We start from the raw sequence: 19385 nt of genomic DNA, 5'->3' as shown, positions 1-19385 counted from the left end.
ATTTAAGATTAAAACTTTCTCATATAAAACTGATCCTTCGCAGTGAATAGAGCACCAGCCTTGGAATCAGGAGGACCTGAGTTCAAATCCGGCCTCAGACACTTAACACAAAAACTAGCTGTGTGACCTTGGGCAAGTCACTTAACCCCAATTGTCCTCCAAAAAGGAAAAAAAACCTGATCCTTAAAATGTTTTGCGTAACTACACATAAACAACCTATATTGAATTGCTTGTCTTCCCAGTGGGGGTGGGTGAGGAGGGAATAAGGGAAAGAATCTGGAAATCAAAGTTTTAAAAACAAATGTTAAAAAGAAAATTGTTTTTTACATGCAACTGGAAAATAAGGTATAAGGGACTGGGGTGTAGAAATCCATCCTGCTGTACTAGAAAGTTAGGGGGAGGATATAAGAGAGAACAGATTGGGGGAAGGGGTATTCAGTAGGCTTGATATCTTGGGGTGGGGGGTAGGGAAAAGACAGGGAGAGAAAAAGTTGTAACTCAGAATCTTGCAGAAATGAATGTTGGGAACTAAAAATAAATAAATAAAAGGTTAAAAAAAAAACTGATCCTTAGAATCAGACCCATATTTCTCTGAGGCTTCTCTTACTGTTCAATAGGATGTCTATCCAGATAGTGAAATTTTAAATCAGACCCATAGTGTTTGGTCATAATACCATTACATTTTATAGTTTGGCGAGTTAGAGTTGATCCCTATTAAGTTTACTTTATTTCCTTCAGAAAAAAATTTTTTTTCTCATGCTTTAAAGTTGCCCCATGTTTTAAAGAGTCACAGGTTGGTTGAAGATTAACTATGGAGGAATAGACTAAGAGTAAGGATGGGAATTGTTATTTTAAAGTATATACATTCATGTCTTGGTATTGGAGTGAATTTTATTTAGGAAACAAATTATAGTTGGTGCATTTGCAGCTGAAATTTTCAAAGAATTGACTTTAAAGAGCAATGTCTCATTGAGTATTATTCACTTTTTTTCCTGATTAGTATGTCAGTGCCAAGAGTCTTGTGATAAGAAAACTAAGATTTTACTTAGATTTTGTGGACCGATTTTTCTATTCCATAAACTGTATCCTTAACCCTAATATACAAAATACATTGTATTATGGCAAGTGTGACCAGGGGAAAAGATGTAAATAATTCAGGAAAAATCTATTTCCTCTCTTAAAAAGATAATATAGAGGGGCGGCCAGGTAGCACAGAGAGTAAGAGCACTGGCTCCAGTGTTGAGAAGACCTGGATATCGAACCCAGGCTCAGACGCTTAGCACCCACCCAGAAACACCTGGCTGTGTAACCTTGAGCAAGTTACTTAACCCCAATTGCTTAGGGGCAGCCAGGTGGCTCAGCAAGTAAGAGCACTGGCTCCAGTGTCGGGATGACCTGGATCAAATCCGGGCTCAGATACTCAGCACCACACCCAAAATAACTGGCTGTGTAACCTTGAGCAAGTTACTTAACCCCGATTGCTTAAAAAAAAAATTAAAAAAAAAAAGATAATATAGAAGTGTGTGTGTGTGTGTGTGTGTAGCATCTTATATTAAAAATAGAGTTCTAATTTATGGTCAGTAATTTTAGCTTTAGAAAACTACACATTTAAGCAAATTGAGTGTCTAAAGTTGAAATTTCACTGTAGATTTCCTACCATTTTCTCATAGTATTCATTTTATAAGCAGACTTTTAGAAGAGTCAGGGAGTTTAACCCTATTATGTTTACTTTAGTACATTCAGAAAAGAAAACTGCTTCTATATTCTCCAAGCACTCCTACTTTTTAATTGTGGAGGTGTCATTGATGTGTCATTTGGGATTTCAGGGCTAAGAAAATTTTAAAAGCAAACTAGTGCACATATTTAGTTCTAGGAAAGAAGTTTTGCTTTAGTATTTTGATACAGCTCTATTGATGCAAGTCCAGATGACCACTTGCCATTTTATGTGTTGTGATTATTAAATATATCTATTTTTATTTATTCTTCAGACTTAAGTTCCTTTTGATTTTTGTTTACCTCCTTTTTATAGATAAATTGTTTTTAAGATAGCTATTTTGATTTTCTGATTTCTAATTTTGGCTTATTCAGTGGAATCCAACAGAAAGCACATTGTACAAGAGTGATAAGCTCTATCCTTGATCTTCCACTTATCCTCTTGGGTCCTAAGTTTGCTCATTTGCAAAAATGAGATTAAACAATCAGTTTTTCATGTCCCATCAAACCCTGTGTTTCCATGGTTTTGTTTAAGACGTTGGTGTGTAGGACCTGCCTTATTGTTAACTTTGAAAGTGAAGAATCTGAGGTCAATGTGTGCCATGGCAGACCATATATTCTTGGATTTGGGCATAGTAATATTTGATATTGTCATCCATAATTTGGGGTCATGGAATCTGCCCGTGTTCTCGCTTCCAGAGCAAGAGACTCCTAAATGTTGTCATCTCAGTTCCAACTCTCAACAAAACAGATAGTAGGGTTTATGGTATAAGGAAAAGAGCACTTTTCTTGGAATCACAGGAACCAAGTTCAAATTCTAGGCTCTGCTACTTACAATATATGGAATCATGTGTATTAACAAAAATTAAAACTCACTGTCATACATAACTTTAAGACCTGCACAGTACTCTCTGTTTATTATCTCAGTTGATCCTCACAACAACACTCTGAAGTAGGGGCTGTGATTCCTACTTTAGATGAGTAATCTAAGTTCTTCAGGACTCCATTTCTTTGTCTGTAAGATGAAAGTGTTGGATCTGATGACCTCTCCAATCGCCTCCATCTCTAGGTTTGTGATTTTATAACCTGGGAAATGTGTTCCACACAAAGAACAGCTCTTCCTAAAGAGTTACTGTAGGAGGACTTTATCTTAGTGATTATTTCACTCATTAAAATATTAGTCATATATACAAATAAAGATGAGAATTATCCCTAAGGCCTTTCCATTTAGACTTTTGGAGTGCCATCGTTAGACTCTTCAAGGCCCTTCACAGATCTTGAAATTCCCCTTTCACTAGCTTATGGAAATACATGTAGACTTTTCTTATGAAGGAGATTACAAATGTAATACACCTCCTACTTTTCCCCCCACACATATTTTTTTTTTTACTTTTGCCTCTACTTGGGCTAGGATGGAACTGTATTAGTCTCTGAAATGGGAAGTCAGGATGCTATTTGAACTTTTATCACTGAATGAGTGACTACATGCTTTATGTAAAAACAGTAGATGAATGCTCCCCACAGTGTGGAAGCTATATAAGTTTTTGTTGTCTGATTGGATTCAAGAGAATTAGCAACTAAGATAAATTTTAATGCTGTGGAGTAATGATTATGTCAGAAATTCAAAGGAAATATTATGAAACATTTATTTTAAGAAAAAATGAGAACTGTGTTGAACAAATAGAACTTTTTATTTTAGGGGTCATAAAGAAAAAAGTAGAAGTCAAAGCTGTATTTGGTAGCAAAATGGTGTGATAGTAAAACATGGAGTGGTGGTTAAACATGAGGTAGTAGAAAGGGCGCTGAATTCATGTTCAAAGAACTTGGGTTTCCATTGCAGGCCATTTACTAGTGGTGTCAGTTTGAGTATTTTTGACCTCAGTTTACTCATCTGTAAAATGAGAGGGTTGAACTCCATTAGGAGAACTCTTATGTGGCACAGTAGATAGAGTGCTGAGCCTGGAATCAGGAAGACTCATCTTTACGCATTCAGATCTAGCTTCCAGCACTTACTAGCTGTGTGACCCTGGGTAAGTCACCTAACCCTGTTTGCCTTAGTTTCCTCATCTGTAAAATGAGCTGGAGAAGGAAATGGCAAACAGGTCCAGCATCTCTGCCAAGAAAACCCTCAATGGGGTCGCAAAGAGTTGAATTGAAAAACCAGCACAAAATGAAAGGGTCGGGCTGCATGACCTCTGACCTCCATCTCTTCTGTAAATCATCTGACCACATAAGCATAGACACATGGGACTGTGCAGTCTATGCACCGCATTGGATTTATTTCCAAGCACCATTCTGCTCTATGTAATGTGTCCACTATCTGGGGGAATGCTATGAATACACGCGTACATAGTACGTGTACACATGTGCTGTCAACAGCACAGCTGCATGTGAAATGAAGGAGGTGCCAAATAGCTCCCAGTCATGCCTAGTTGTATGTTCTGTGTTGATCCAGAGATCTTGGGCTGACCTTGTGACAGCACACATGTTCTCTTAATGTGAGATACTTCGGTAAGAAGTCCTGCAGAGGTTTGATGTTAACTTGCTTTTTATTCACTTAACCTTCAGGAAGTTGGGTACTGTCAGGGAATGAGCCAGATCACTGCTTTGCTCCTTATGTATATGAATGAAGAAGATGCATTCTGGGCTCTGGTGAAGCTGCTTTCAGGTCCCAAGTATGCCATGCATGGTAAGAAAAGCTAGTATTTTGCAATTAAAAAAAATTATTAAAAACTTTGAATAATCTTAGTAGCATGAAGTGAAAGATTTTTTAAAAAAACAAATGCTGAAAAAATTTCCAGAAGGAATTTTTTTTTAATTCTTGGGTAATATAAGGAGACTTTATATTTTGTTTTTACTGGAATTTAGAGGATAAATTTTCTTCCATATTAAAAAAAATAGAATAAAATTACATTTTATTGAATATAAACTTATGCTATAAATGGATTACTACACCCAATTTTATTAATTTCTGGGTCGTTTGAAATTGTAGAGCTTAATAAGTAAATGTTTTTTCTAGAGGCATGGGCAAACAAGGTTTTTATGAGAAAACAGATGCTTTCTAAGTTTTAAGAAACTACAATGTTTACAAAAAATATCTTATTGACTCACCATAGCTATTATTTTTTTACTATGGAATAATAGTTTTAATAAAAATTATGAAACTTAGTAAAATTAGGTTAGCACTTCAGTTACATACCGTTAGATACTATTACCCTGTGAAGCTTAATTTTAATTTAAATTGCCATTTATATTTGACAGTTCTTATAAAGTACTTGAAGTATGTTCTACTTTATATGATTTTAAACAACTTATCCCATTTTTATAACCTTTTCCTTACATTTGTTAAACCACAATCAGATTTTGACACACTTGGGTTGTGATTTATTCTTGGAAGTACATATTATAGGTATGTCATAGTTTTCTGTCCATGTGGTAAAAATGGGTCATATCAGATTTTAAAATTTTATTTTATTGCCATCCAAATGGATCATTTGAACATGAAAAACACTTTTTAAAATTAGCAATTGAAATTCTGGTGGGATAGATTCATCCCATAAAACTTCTAAGGAAAATAAATTAAGTAACATTAAATATAAGTAATTTATATTTTGTTATAAATTTCCATTTCCTACTTTTCTTTACATTATCCCTGTGTCTTCAATGGCTTAGGAGAAGTACGCCCTATTTGTTGAGAAGTGAAACTTTAAGTGGAAGAACACTTAATAAGAAGACTTAGCTGCTAATATCAGCTTACATCAACTCTTGGAGCCACAGTAATACATTTATCTGACCTTGAGCTCAGTATTGACATTTAAACTTTGCACTATGGAATGTGTGTGTGTGTATAACAGATACACTGTTGTTGTTTAATTGTTTGAGTCATGTCCAACTCTTTGTGACCCCGTTTGGGGTTTTCTTGGCAGAGACACTAGAGTGGTTTACCATTTCCTTCTCTGGATCATTTTGCAGATGAGGAAACTGAGACAAAAAGGATTAAGTAACTTGTCCAAGGTCATGCAGGTAGAAAGTGTCTGTGGCAAGATTTGAACTCACAAAGATTAGTCTTGTTGCTTGCCTCCCTATTGCTTCTTGCCATATGCAGAATTCTGTGACATAAACACCAAGCTTGAACATACGAGTAGAATCTCCTTCCTAGGTTCTTTTTAGAGGTAGAGTAGTATAGGAGCAACACATTACATATCAAGTTATACTTTTTTTGTAAGTTAGCTTTGAGGTATTTTTTTCCCTCCTAGTTTAAAAACTTGTTTATTACATCTTTCAGGATGTGGGAGATATGATGGAAAATGTAGGTGTTGTAAAAATCAAAATATGTTAGAAAGCATTTTATTTTTTAAAAATCATCATATATGGGGCAGCTAGGTGATGCAATGAATAGAGCACTGGCCCTGGAGTCAAGAGGACCTGAGTTCAAATCCAGCCTCAGACACTTAACACTTACTAGCCATGTAACCTTGGGCAAGTCACAGCCCCAATTTGCCCCTCCAAAAAGCAAAAAAAAAAAAATCATCGTGAATTTTGACATAGCATGTGAACAGATGATGTTGCTGGCATTCTGAATTACTATTGACTTTGGTGTTGGTAACAAATATTTATGAGGAAGAAATGCCTTATTTCTGAGAAATGATATTTCACTTTAAACACACATGGTAGCTTATTCAACAATTAATGCTACCAGGGTTTGTTGTTGTTGTTGTTTTGTGCAAGTTTATATTAACTACCTCAGTAACTTTTTTAAAAGTTCTAATTAAAGATAATTTTGCTGGTGTTTCTCTACTTGAAGGTATCTATTTCCAGGTCCACTAATAAAACTTTGAAATGTATATGTTAACTTAGTTTTATGTTGTATATGTTAATGTTATTTTGCTATGATTTGTAGTGAATGTGATAGCTCAGTAAATGTTTTTAAATTACTAATTCTGAGATATCAAAGAAAAAATAAAATTTCTGTTTTCTAAGCAAGCCTTTTGGTTGACCTCCTTGCTTCTGGTCTCCCCACTCCAATCCATTCTTCACTCAGCTATCAAATTGATGTAAATATGGGTCTGAACATATCACTACCATCTCTCCTTCCACTTTAATAAACTCTAGTGCTTCTAGGATGAAATATAAAATCCTTTTTAGACTTTTGCAGACCTTCATAATTTGGTCTCTTCTTGCATCTCCATTCTTCTTCTACTTCCCCTCCACATACTCGTTGATCCAGTGAGATGGTATTGCCTCCTTGCTGTTCCTCACACGTGGCAAACTATGTCCTGATTCTGAGCATTTTCACTGGTCATACCTGGCATTTTCTTTCTCCTCATCTCTGCCTCCTGACTTCCTAGGCTTCCTTCAACTAACTTCGGGATAATGAAGATGTAGTATTGATTAGAAAATGAATTTAACATGCTTTCTAGTCCTTTGCCAAATTGTATAGACTGGGACTAGTTTCTTAAAAAATGATGAATTTTTAAAACCCCCAATTTTAGAATTTTTCAAAAATTCACTAAACAGTTCAATGTATAAAAAACTGCTCTGAATAGTTCATAATTCCTACCCTGTCAGGGGTAACCTAAGTTATATAGTGTAAATTGATTTTCTTAAAATACAATGACAACTTTTTTTTTAATTTGACAAAATTTTAATTATAGAATCTCAGTCTTATTCTGATGGTGGGATTATAGGATGTTAAAAAAATGGAAATCAAACTTAATACATAGTCATTTGATAAGTAGAAACGATTTTGTAAAGCTAACTTCAATATCAAATTTTCTTTTACATAAACTTATTCAATTTTCCTATTTTAACATATTTACATTAAAATGGTGTCAGGTTATTATTGAACCACCCTCGAGGGAAAATCTGGGTGAAATTCTTACATACAGCCTGACTTTTTCACAAACACAACTAAATGCCTACTTCATCTATAGGTGACTTTACTCTAAATTCCTTCCTCTCTTTTTAGCATTTTAATTTTATAATATATGAGAAGACATTTCTTTTTTATCTTCTGACAAAGAGAGTATTTCCTGGCCCTGCTTTAAAAGGTAATCCAAGTGTGATTTTACAGACACATGTGCACACACACACACACACACACACAATTTTTAATATATAGATAATGGACAGCAGTACTATTAAAATTTCATTACCATCATTTGCATACTTTTTTTTTCTAGGTGGGAAGAAAATATATACACTACTGGTTGTTTTCATTTTAGCTGCTTCTACTGTATTTCAAAACTGATTTTTCCCCTTTTTTATAATAAAATAACTTTTTTTGTTGTTATGTCCTAGGCTTTTTTGTCCAAGGTTTTCCTAAACTTCTGAGGTTTCAAGAACACCATGAAAAAATACTAAAGAAATTTCTGTCAAAACTTAAGCAACACTTGGTAGGTAAAAGTGGTAAAAAATTTAGCTAAAAAATAAAAACCAGCCTTTGATTCTACTGTCTTTGCTTTTTTATTCATAAAGTAAACAATTTAAAAATCACAATTTCTTTCAGCATATTGGGTTTCAAAACTTTAGTTTCAATATGCCGAGTTAATCTGACCAATAATATGTAATAATATATGAAATTTGTTGTACTTTTTTGTTGAAAGGAAGATATTTCTTGTTTAACCTGACAAAAATATTACATTTCTTAGGTATATGTGATCTCACAGATATACACACAGACACGGAAGCATTTGGGGGTGGGGGATAGAGATCCAAACATGTATTAAGTGTCAACCAGGCTGGATCTCATAGTACCTAAATATACAATATATATCATGGGATCAGTGAAGACAGTGTAAAATATTACAGCATTTTAATGAGAAAAGAATTTAGCACTGGAAGGACTTTAGAGGCCATCTAATCCGTCTCTCTCATTTCATAGAGGGGAAATGAAACTTCTTTTTTCTTTCTTTATTTTATTTTTTTTTAGACAATCGGGGTTAAGTAACTTGCTCAAGGTTACACGGCCAGTTATTTCTGGGTGTGGTGCTAAGTAGCTGTGCCCGGATTTGATCCACAGGTCATCCTGACACTGAAGCCGGTGCTCTTACTTGCTGAGCCACCTGGCCGCCCAAGAAACCTCTTTCCTGAAGTCACACAAGTAGTAAGCGACAGAAGCAGAATTTGGAATTCTGCCTGTTTTTCTACTGGAGATGGGGAAAAGACCAGAACTGGGAAAAATAGAAATGAAACATCATAAAGAAAGACTCTACTGAGATGGCAGAAAGTTTAGCATGGCCTAAATTTCTCATTCATTTTCTTCGCTATCTCTAACATCTGCTTGTAACATTTTGTTTTTATAGTCTGATTCCTACATAATATAAATGAGATCAAATGAAATCATCTATGTAAAGTGCTTTACAAAATTCAAAAACCTTTATAAATGTCAGTTATTTATCATCTTAAGCCATGTTTGTGTGTTGTATGAGGGTGTTTTTTTTTTCTTCAGGATTCTCAAGAAATCTACACAAGCTTTTATACAATGAAGTGGTTCTTTCAGTGTTTCCTTGATCGAGTAAGTATTTTTTATTTATTGAACTCGAACACGAAATTATATGGTAGAATCAAAGTGTTGACTTTTTAAAAAACTTTATTGCAGACACCCTTTACGCTAAACCTCAGGATATGGGACATTTACATATTTGAAGGAGAACGAGTGCTTACTGCCATGTCTTACACAATCCTGAAGCTACACAGAAGTAAGAAATGTTTTTTTACTGCAAATACCCTACAGAAATTGATATCATTTTTAAAAATCTCATATTCTTTATTCCTGTACATTTATTTTTTAATGGTTTTCTTAACTACCCAAAACAAATGAACAAAGTTCTACCATTTGACAGTTTCTTTCCTTTGGAGTTATATTATATAGTGTAGCGGCAAGCACCCCAAACGTCCTCAGGGTTTTTTGCCACCACAGGTTCTTGGATCTGCTTTGTTAAAGGAAAGCAACTCAAAATGGGTTAAAAAGCTTACTTTAATCAGTCAAACATATATTGTTTACCTCGTTCAGGGGAAAAAAAGGTCAGCACCCCGAACTTCAAAGTATACAGGCAGAATTATCAAGACAGAAACAGATCAAGTAGACAGATTTCCAAACTGTCCAACCATTACATCCATACCAAATCAGCATCTGGGTTTTTCAAAGCCGGGGGGTCTCCAGACAACGGCTTCCCAGAATCCATATCAAATCACAGAACACTTCTCAAAGTGAGCCCCCAAAACAAAGCCTCACATCAGGGCTTATATAGCCTTCTCCTGGCTCAGAGAATGTAACAACCTTATTGACCCAGTGGCCAATCAAAAAGTATCTACTGATAAACAAGCCTCTCTCCCCAGGCTTCAGGTGCACTTTAGCCTAGGGGCAGGGAAGATCTTCCAAATTTGCATTCCCATTACATATAGACACTATAAATCTGGTGTTAGAGTCATGGCATTTTAGTGGCCTTTGACCTTTTCCTCACATCTCCCTTTGACTTGCCCCCACTTAATGGCATGTGTGCAGTATGTGTATCACGGCTGTGTGGAGCCTAAGCCTGGCACTGATGCCAGGTTTCTCTCTAGGTTCTCTGTCTTCTCTCCAACTGTGGTTAACTTGCTTAATCCCCCTACGATCTACTTGAGCAGCTTGGATGGATCCTGAGAACAGTGACCACACAGCTATTACTCTCTCTCAGAGTTCTAGGGATAACCCTGGTGTCTGTGTGGGGTGGGGGTGAATACACTCCTCCTCCTCATCACTGTAGCTTCTTAGCCTACTCCTGGGTGGTTCTTGTTTCCACAAATCAGTCACAATAACAACATTAACTTTCAGACATAAGGTAGTTACTAAATGACAAGGTGAAAATGAGAATAATCATAATATTAATATTTATCCAGTAGAAGGCAAAAATAGGAATCATCAAAACATCACAGTCCCCTCATAAACCTAGGCCACATCTGCAGTTTGCTATGAAATACAGATGTACTCTAATAGTAACATTTTTTAGTGTCTTAATACTCTATTAAGACATTTTCTGTTTTTTCCCCTAGTCTAAAGTTCATTACTGTGAGAATTGGACTAGGGAATCTAAAGCTCAGACATGAATAAGTCAGAAGAGTTGATTTTTCTCTTCCTTTCTCCAAGAAAAGGATCAAAGGCAGGGGTATGCTGGACTCAATTCCTACCAAGCTGATTGATAAATTTTCATTGAGTAGTACATTTTGGGAATTGGCAAGTGTTGCAGATAATGGGCTTCATTGTTTTGCTGATAAGTCTAAGTCTAGATTTAAGAAAATGATAGAGGGGGAAAAAACTGATGGAGAAAATGTTAATAATGCAAATTAAACTTAAAAGTGTGTTGTGCATGTATTTTCCCTTTGGAGACCCTGTTGTTCAGTATTTATGAGCACTCTCTTAGTTGTAAGGTACTTTCTAACTTTCATTTTAGGTGTTCCTTTGAGCAAGAACCAAAAAGAGATGACTATGACTATGACTGTATGCAAAAACTAAAAATGGTTTTAAAATCTTTAGCATACTTCAACATACTCCCTAAAACTAGGAAGTATTTATTAAGCCCTTTATTCTGTGTTGAGTACTGTGCTAAGTCCCGGAGAGTAATACAAATAGAAAATTCCAGAAATTCCTCCTCGAGGAGCTTATACTCTAGTTAGGGCAGATATAAGCTTATAAAACCTATAACATATAAGAAAAAGTTCAACTAAAGGGGATGTGGAAAGTCTTGGAATCACTAAGGGTTCAGTGATTTAGGTGCGTGGCATGACACAGAGGAGGTGACAGTTTCAGGAGACTGGAGGCGATAAACATGGGGCAGGTGGTAAGGTGTCGAGACTCTTGGGAGATGGTGGCCTGACAGATGTATTAAGGCCTGGTGACCCTACATCATTTCATAACAAAGAATGTAATTACTAACTCAGCGTACCCAAGCCATGTGAGCAGGCAGGCAGCTTGAGTGAAGGGAGGAGTCAGGAAGATACAGCAGCCCCTTCCCATTGCACAGACGTCTGGATTGGTTCTGGGATGGCCTGGTGTCAAAGGAGGGAGCAGCACTGTGCTTTTTTCACTGTAAAATGATAATATGAGACTAGAATAGAATGTTCGAGTTTCTGTTAAAAATTAGGAATCTTACACATCTTTCAAATCTGAAATCAGGTCTCAATTCCTCTACCCTTCCCTAGATATAGTATTTAGAATTTGTACCATATGATTTAACAATGATTGAATAATTGTATTATTTGCTAGTTATTTAGATCTCTACCTGACAGGCTTTTGTCAAAAATTGATATATGAAGACTGTCCCAAAAGTCTTAGTGCAGTTGTGGAGTTTTTGTTTTGTTTTGTTTTTTAACTTCAGAGACTTAAAAGACAGGATTTTCTGCTCCATTCTCCAAGAAAAGCATCATAGGCAGGGGTGTGCTGGACTCAGCTCCCTCCAATCTGATTATTAAATTTTCAGTGAGTCTTATAATTTTGGAAATTGGTAATGCTACAAATCTTTACAAGCTTTGGTAACTTAAAACTACACTGAGACTTTTGGGACAGCCTATTTATTATATACCTGTATTTGCTTCTGTTTTCTTCTTCATCTACAGCTATATCTATATCTTGGTCAATTTCTGCATTTATATCTATACAGTGATGTCTGTATCTGTGTGGGCTTTTATATCTGTAGGCATCTATAAATGCCCTTTTCCTTTCTCTCCCCAATTTCTCTTCATTAGCTGGCCAAAACACAAAAGACATTTAATTTTTATTACTAGTTCTCTCTTACAGTCCCTGACCCAATGTAAAAAGTGAAAGGAAATTATATTTTTATACGCCAAAAATAATCCTACCTTTACTAAGCTACTACAAGCTACTTTTAAGAAAAATTATGGCCCTTGATTCTGTTTTCCTTGATAGTTATAAATTGATAAAGCATTTATTGAATGCTTACTATATGTAAAAGACAGGGCTAAATGAAGGGAATACAAATAGAATAAGAAGACATTACTTGCTCTCAAGCTCACATTCTAATGGGTCTAACCTCTGACATAATATAGAAGGTTTCAGCTATAAATTAGATGGAGAGATCCCATTGTCCTTAGGGCCCAGTGTCATTTTTACTGACAAAATCACATTTGTTTCTGATGCAGACCCAAGGACTTTGTTGGTAATAACTTTCTTTTCCTGGGTCTTCAGTAGCTGTGGCTTAGGAAGTGGAAGAGGGGCTGTCAGGTTGCCTCTCCCCAGGGTTTGCCTCCCAGCCTGATGGCTGCAGCCGCTAGACTAGAAGCACCGCTGTTCCCAAGAGTCTTGGTTTCAAGTTCCTGACATGTCTGCATCACTATTTAGGGGCAGATGGTGGGCAAGGCGGTTATGATGGTTGAGCTGTCTGGTGTATGTTGCCTTCTGAATCATTCTTAGCAGTTCCTCGCTTCAGCTAGGCTGGTGTCCTGCCCTCTGGGGGGCACTTAGTTGACAAGTTGGTAGGGATGACTGACACCTTTAGCACAGTGGTTGCTTCTCCAGGCCATGGCTGTGGGGGGCTGAGCTGGAACCAGGATGCTCCTGTGCCTGTCTGCCTGTTGGTGCTGTTAGTCCAATAGTAGGTGGTGGTGATGAACAACTTGGGCCCCCTCTCTACAATGATTTCTTTCCTCAGTGATGGCTCTAGGGGCTAGACTGATAGAAGGAACTTTACTTTTTCAGGTTTTGGAAGCTACCATATCACAAAATTAACTTAATGAAATGGCCATTGTATATGTATTAAATTGAAACACTTGTCAGCTTTAGGGAGAAGTGAGGGAGTCCCCAGGACATTTCCCCGGATAGCCTTCAACCTTGCCATCAAAATCTTATGTCAACCCAGGGCCCTGAAGCAGGTGTGATGCAAATGATTTTAAAGCATTTAAAATCAATATTAATGCCTTTGAACCATTGGGAGTTAGACATGACTGCTAGGGGAGGCACATGGACTCTCACATCACCCTGCATGACCCTTCTGTATTCATTTATATTTTTCCAACAAATTTTTTTTTGACTGTTACTGTCACTCATGAGAGAACTATTCATTTTGGGAACCTAGAACTTCTTGAAACAAGGGGGAGACATTTGGTAGCACACCCCTTGTCCTCAAATTCAAATACTTTTTAAATCTTTAGCTGTTTTGCCTCTCAGAGTACATTATTTCTGTTATGTTATTTAATGATAGCTGCCATGAAAACTTCCAGTTTGTTTTATTCAGCCACCATGTAACTGAATGTACCTGAAACCAAGTGACCATTGGTGGAGAAACCAGTGGTGACCATTGACAATATGTTTTTCTTTTCTCCTGTCCCTTATTAGAACATCTAATGAAACTGTCTATGGAAGAGCTTGTGGAATTTCTTCAAGAAACACTAGCCAAGGACTTTTTTTTTGAGGATGACTTTGTAATAGAACAACTTCAGAATTCTATGTTAGAACTGAAACGGGCCAAGTTAGATCTCCCAGAACCTGGTAAGAAATTTAACCAAAAATTCTTCTTTCTAATATAATAAAGATTTTTCTGATATAATAAACCTGACACATGGTCAGGTTCACACTGACCAGTTTTAGAAGTATAATCATTAGACTTTTGTTAGTATTGGTATGAATGATCTCTTATTAGATGGTGTGGTTCCTGTTTATGCTAAAATAGCCTATGAAAGCTTTGACTCTAAGTAAATAAATATAAGTCTACCTCCACAGATCCAATAATGCTAGTGAATCTTGATTCAGTAAGTGCCGCTCTGTATTCTGCAGTGTGGCCAATATCTACATGTATTCTGGAGGATTTAAGAAACACAGAAGGACATGATAGATTATTTATCCAGATTGAAAATATGTGACTCAGGGCCTGTATTCTTAGAGGCAGCTTGGTGGCCCAGTGGTCTGAGCATGAGACCTGGAGTTAGGAGAACCTGATTTCTCCCTCAGACACTTACTAGCTACGTGACCCTGGAAAGGTTATTTTAACGTCTGTCTGCCTAAGTTTCCTCAGCTGTTAAATGAGAATAACCATAGCACTCAATTCCTAGGATTGTTGTCAGAATCAAATGTGATAATGTTTGTATAGTGATCAGCATATTGCTTGGCACATAGTAGGAGCTTAATTCTCATGTCCTTACTTTCTCATAAGACCATAGATTACAGCAGGGAAGGAGCTTAGAGGTTATCTAGTCTAGCCCCCTGCTTTTAAAGTTGAGGAAACCAAGGCCCAGAGAGGTTGTTATTGTTCAAGGGCATGAAGATAGTAAGTTAGAAAACTGGAATCTGAGCCTGGGCTGTCTAATTCTAAACCTAGCATTCTTTCCACCATACCATCTTGTCATTGTTCTCTTTTCTGAATAAAAGTCACTTCTGTAACTGTAACTTTTTGATGTAGAGGGGAGAAAAGGGAAAAGAAAAAAAAAAAGAACTAAGATTAGATGGAGCCAAACTCGTGGTCGATTCTGCAGTGTCTTCTTAATGTGATATTATGGAGCAGACTTTTTAGGGGTTGAAGTAGATCAATTGAAAAATGATTGCTAAGCATAGAGAGAGCAGAATTAATAAGGGATATATAAAAAGCAATGGTGGAAATATAGTTAGCACCTAGGTAATATCTTCTTTGCATATAGACTGATTCAAGACTATATTTTTTATGGTTAATTAATGCTGTTCTAATATTTACTGTAATCAGTTTGCTAGCACAGGAGCAGGAAGAACTTGAGTGCCACAGTAATAAATGCAAATAGAAGCATAGTTTGTGAGAGTCATTGTCATTGGGTAGTGAGGATTTTTCTCCTGCCTATTGTGACAGCCCTGCTACTAAGAATTTCCTTCTTAATATGTATAGCACATTTTTGCAGTCTCTTCCTCCTTCCCTTCACCTTGTTCCCTCTTCTCTTCCTCTTCCCTTACTTCTCTTTTCCCATCTTCCTTCTACCAATGAAAGTCAGCAACTGCACCTAGTCTTAGTGAGTTGCTTTGTGGTATTGAGGGGTTAAATGATGGGTCGTATTGCCAGTGCTTGTCAGAAGTGGGACTTGAACCTAGGTCTTCCCGACTCTTTGGCTAGCTCTCCAACCACTGTGTGACATGACATTTTGCTTTTCTTCTCATTCTCTTTTTAAAGTGAAGATATTTTTCCTAAAACAGCATAGGATATTCATGTTCTGGTTAATGTTTGTGTCTCTTATGTTGCTCAGTTATTATATGTTTTATAATATGGTGGTTTAATATCTTACTTTAAATAGATTTCTACATAATCTCTGTCACTTATATTAATGTAGAAAGTATAATTCCTTTTTGTGTTTGTTTCCATTATTTCAAAAGGATTGGTTTTTCATTACCCGTTCCTTCCTTCAACAGTTGTTGAAATTAACGTGACTTTATTCTGCCAGTATGCTCAGCATCATTAGTGTCAGAACAGCAATAGGAACACTGTTTCATTTAATGGAAGAATATGGACCAACTGGGGACATCTGAGCAAAAAATGAGTGATGGGGAATTTAAATGAAGCTTTCACAGAACAGGTGGGCTTTTCAGGAACAATTTGTTGCTGAAGGAAAGTACTTAATGAAATTTAGTTGTAAGAGTTGGAGGCTTAAAGAGTGAGTATGGGAGAGGGTACAGAGATTTGGGTTTTTGAAGTACCAAAGCTTAAAAGAGAACCATAACTGTAATATTCAGTAGAATGATAATAATAGAATTGCATTGGATCATTATCACAACTAGCTGTTTTCTTAGAATGCCATAACTTGATAGTTTTGCTTTATTTAGTAAATTGAGATTTTTAAAAATTAGACATAAAAAAATTTAAAAGTGAGATTTTATATTCAGTATTGTCTTCTCTGCAGTAAATCTGGGGTAGGTAATTTAAAATTCTCTAGTTTTAACATCAAATGTATTATTTTAAATATCCTAATTGCCCTTCACACTAAGTAATCCAATAAATAATCTATGTGCATGCTCTCTATTCTAGACCAAACTTTACTACTTAAGTATTTTTTTTTTTTTACATTTAATATTTTTAATTTAAATCTTTCAACCTCATTTACTTTAGGCTTTGCCTGGTATATTTTTCTTCAAGTTTTTTTTTAAAATCCAATCCAACAAACATTTCATTCACATAATCATAAGATTTTAAAGTTGGAAATGGATCCCATTATCCATTTAATTCAAAGCATATCCATTACAGCAGTTTCTGCCTGAAGATTTCCAATGAGCAGAAACACACTACTTTCTTAGGCAGCTCATTCTTCTCTCTGCTATATTACATGTCATTTTGGGGTTTTGGAGTTAACAGATTGTAAACAAGTATTTTAGCTTTAATAGTTTGGTGCTAACATTGCCCATTGTATTTTACTTGGTTTTTGTTGCCTTTTAGTGGTATCTTTATTCATATTGTCATAGCTAGTGTGTGTACTGTTTTGATTCTCCTTTTCGTTATCACTTAGTACAAATCTTCCGATGTTTCTCTGAATTTGTTGTTCATTATAGAATTTCACAGAAGTTCTGCCTTAAACACCATCATTTTTCTAGATAGTCTATAATGCTAACTACTTCTAAATTAGAAATTGTTGGTTTCATTATGGCTATAACTGTATAATATGTTAAAGCCCCTTAAAAGAGAACAGCTATTAGGAGATTCATTAGTCTTGTTTGTAGTTCTTTTAAGTCCCTTTCCCTTCCCGAGAACTACCTTTTTTTTTTTTTTGGAGGGAAGAAGGCAAGGCAGTTGGGATTAAGTGACTTGACCAAAGTCATACAGCTAGTAAGTGTCAAGTGTCTGAGGTCAGATTTGAACCCAGGTCCTCCTGACTTCAAGGCTGGTACTCTATTCACTGCACCACCTAGCTGCCTCCTGAGAACTATCTTCTCATAAAAAAACAGAGCTAGGCCTTACTAAAGGATGCCACATATGCAACACTCATACTTGTGAAATTAAAGTCTCGTATCTCTTACTGAGGAATAGTAGAGAATATGGAAGACAGAGACAGAGAAAGAGCATGAGAGCACTAGAAAAAAGTTAAGTGCTAATGTGATATCAGATTCTGGAGTAATTGATGAGTGTGTATATCCAGACAAGTAAGGCAGGAACACATATCCAAATGAGGGAAGACAATACATAAAGGGAGTAGAGTAGGGAAATATACTAGGGAGGGAAGCAATTCAGCTGACAAGGAAGTAGAGAAATCAAGAAAGTAAGGGTAGTCAGGGTGAACTGAGCATGTCTGGGGACCCCCATAAATGGTAGTCAGAGCTAGGGAATCATCATTCAAGACAGTGGGTCTGCAGAGAGGTTTCTGTAGGGTAGTATCGAATCCTAAATGTATATGTTCCTATATTTGCATATAAATTTGTTAAGTAGTTGCACATATTATATGCATACACTTTGACTTTAAAAAATTTACTAATTAAATCCGCCATTTGGCAGGGACCCCAAAGTATCAGTCGTTTTAGTTACATATCTGTATAGATGTACTTTGGCTTCTAATTGGACCAAAAGTTAAACTCAGAAAAATATAGTAATAATTCTGCCCTCTATATCCTCCTATATTTCTCTTCATTACAATTCCTTGCTGCATAGTAGGTGCTTATAATATTGTAATTGATTCTTTAATAGATTAAACAAATCTTACTGACTTGTGCTTTGCTCTCAGAAATTATTTTAGCATTACAAGTTACTCTATTGTTCAAAGTGATTACACACTTGCTTCTGATCTCATTATTAAATTGTAATAGCCACTGTCCCCTTTTTATTGAGATTGAGGGGCTACCATATCTCATTTTAATTTATATAATTGGAACTGTTTCATACTCCTTTTTTTTAAAAAATCCTTTCATAAATTGAAGATTATAGTACTAAAAATTCAGGTTTTTGAGCATTAAGTAATAATAGTCTAGTGAAAAGTGGACTGAAATAATTATGACACCACAACCTCCTTTTTAGTAGATTAATCTTCTGAGGAAAGGGAGTTTACAAACACTACGTTTAAAAAAATTAGAACAGCTCTTATCTTTACTCTCAGGACTCTGTAGAATTGGTATAAAAAAGAAGAATGGATCACCTTTCTGGTAGTCCCCAGTGTATTACATACATTTTATGTTCTATTAGCACATCGTACAGGGGAAAAAAAGACACTTTCATATTTGAAATATTGATTTAAGGTCACAGTGTTATGATGGTATTTTTAAAACTTACTTTGACTCAAAAACTATAGCATTCAATCAGGAAGTCATTTGTAAAGAAGGAAGCATAAAGCTCCTACCAAGATGTTGCTTTTCTAGATAATTTTTCTGACAATGGTTCCTTTCACTCCTCACTTAAAACTATTAGAACAGTCAGAGTACATACATTCTCATGCTGAAATTAAAAAGTAGACTGTTGTTCACAAGAGAGCACTTAGAGCACTTTACCCTAATTATATGTCTGTTGTTCAGCGCAAGGAGCTGTTAATGCCTACTGAGGCAATTACTCTGTAAATCTTACAGTTGAACTGAGTTTCCACTAGGTGGTGACAAAGGCTTGAGCAAGATCAAGAAATAGACAAAAATCTCAATATAAAGTCTCTCTCTCTCTCTCTCTCCCCCCCCCTCTCCCTTCCTTCCTTCTTTTTTTTCTTTCTTCCTTTTTTTTTTCTTTTCTTTCTTTCTTTCTTTCTTTCTTTCTTTTTCTTTCTTT

The 19385-nt window shown here is 35.9% G+C and overlaps 1 protein-coding gene across 7 annotated transcripts in view; it reads left to right on the top strand.

The window, feature by feature from the left end:
* LOC138175982 (USP6 N-terminal-like protein) overlaps positions 1–19385 on the top strand; it is a 202750-nt gene that overhangs the window by 164578 nt on the left and 18787 nt on the right. For all 7 annotated transcript variants that reach the window (XM_069106635.1, XM_069106633.1, XM_069106636.1 and 4 more), the window contains 5 exons: positions 4282–4402; positions 8014–8108; positions 9164–9229; positions 9314–9413; positions 14042–14194. In XM_069106635.1, coding sequence (XP_068962736.1) covers positions 4282–4402; positions 8014–8108; positions 9164–9229; positions 9314–9413; positions 14042–14194 — 535 coding nt within the window. The remainder of the gene's footprint in view (positions 1–4281; positions 4403–8013; positions 8109–9163; positions 9230–9313; positions 9414–14041; positions 14195–19385) is intronic.

The sequence above is a fragment of the Petaurus breviceps genome, unplaced genomic scaffold (genome assembly GCF_028583685.1).
Source record: "Petaurus breviceps papuanus isolate PSGF00001 unplaced genomic scaffold, PetGlider_PUasm1.0 80, whole genome shotgun sequence".
NCBI lineage: Eukaryota > Metazoa > Chordata > Mammalia > Diprotodontia > Petauridae > Petaurus > Petaurus breviceps.
This window is presented reverse-complemented; position numbering and strand designations above follow the sequence as displayed.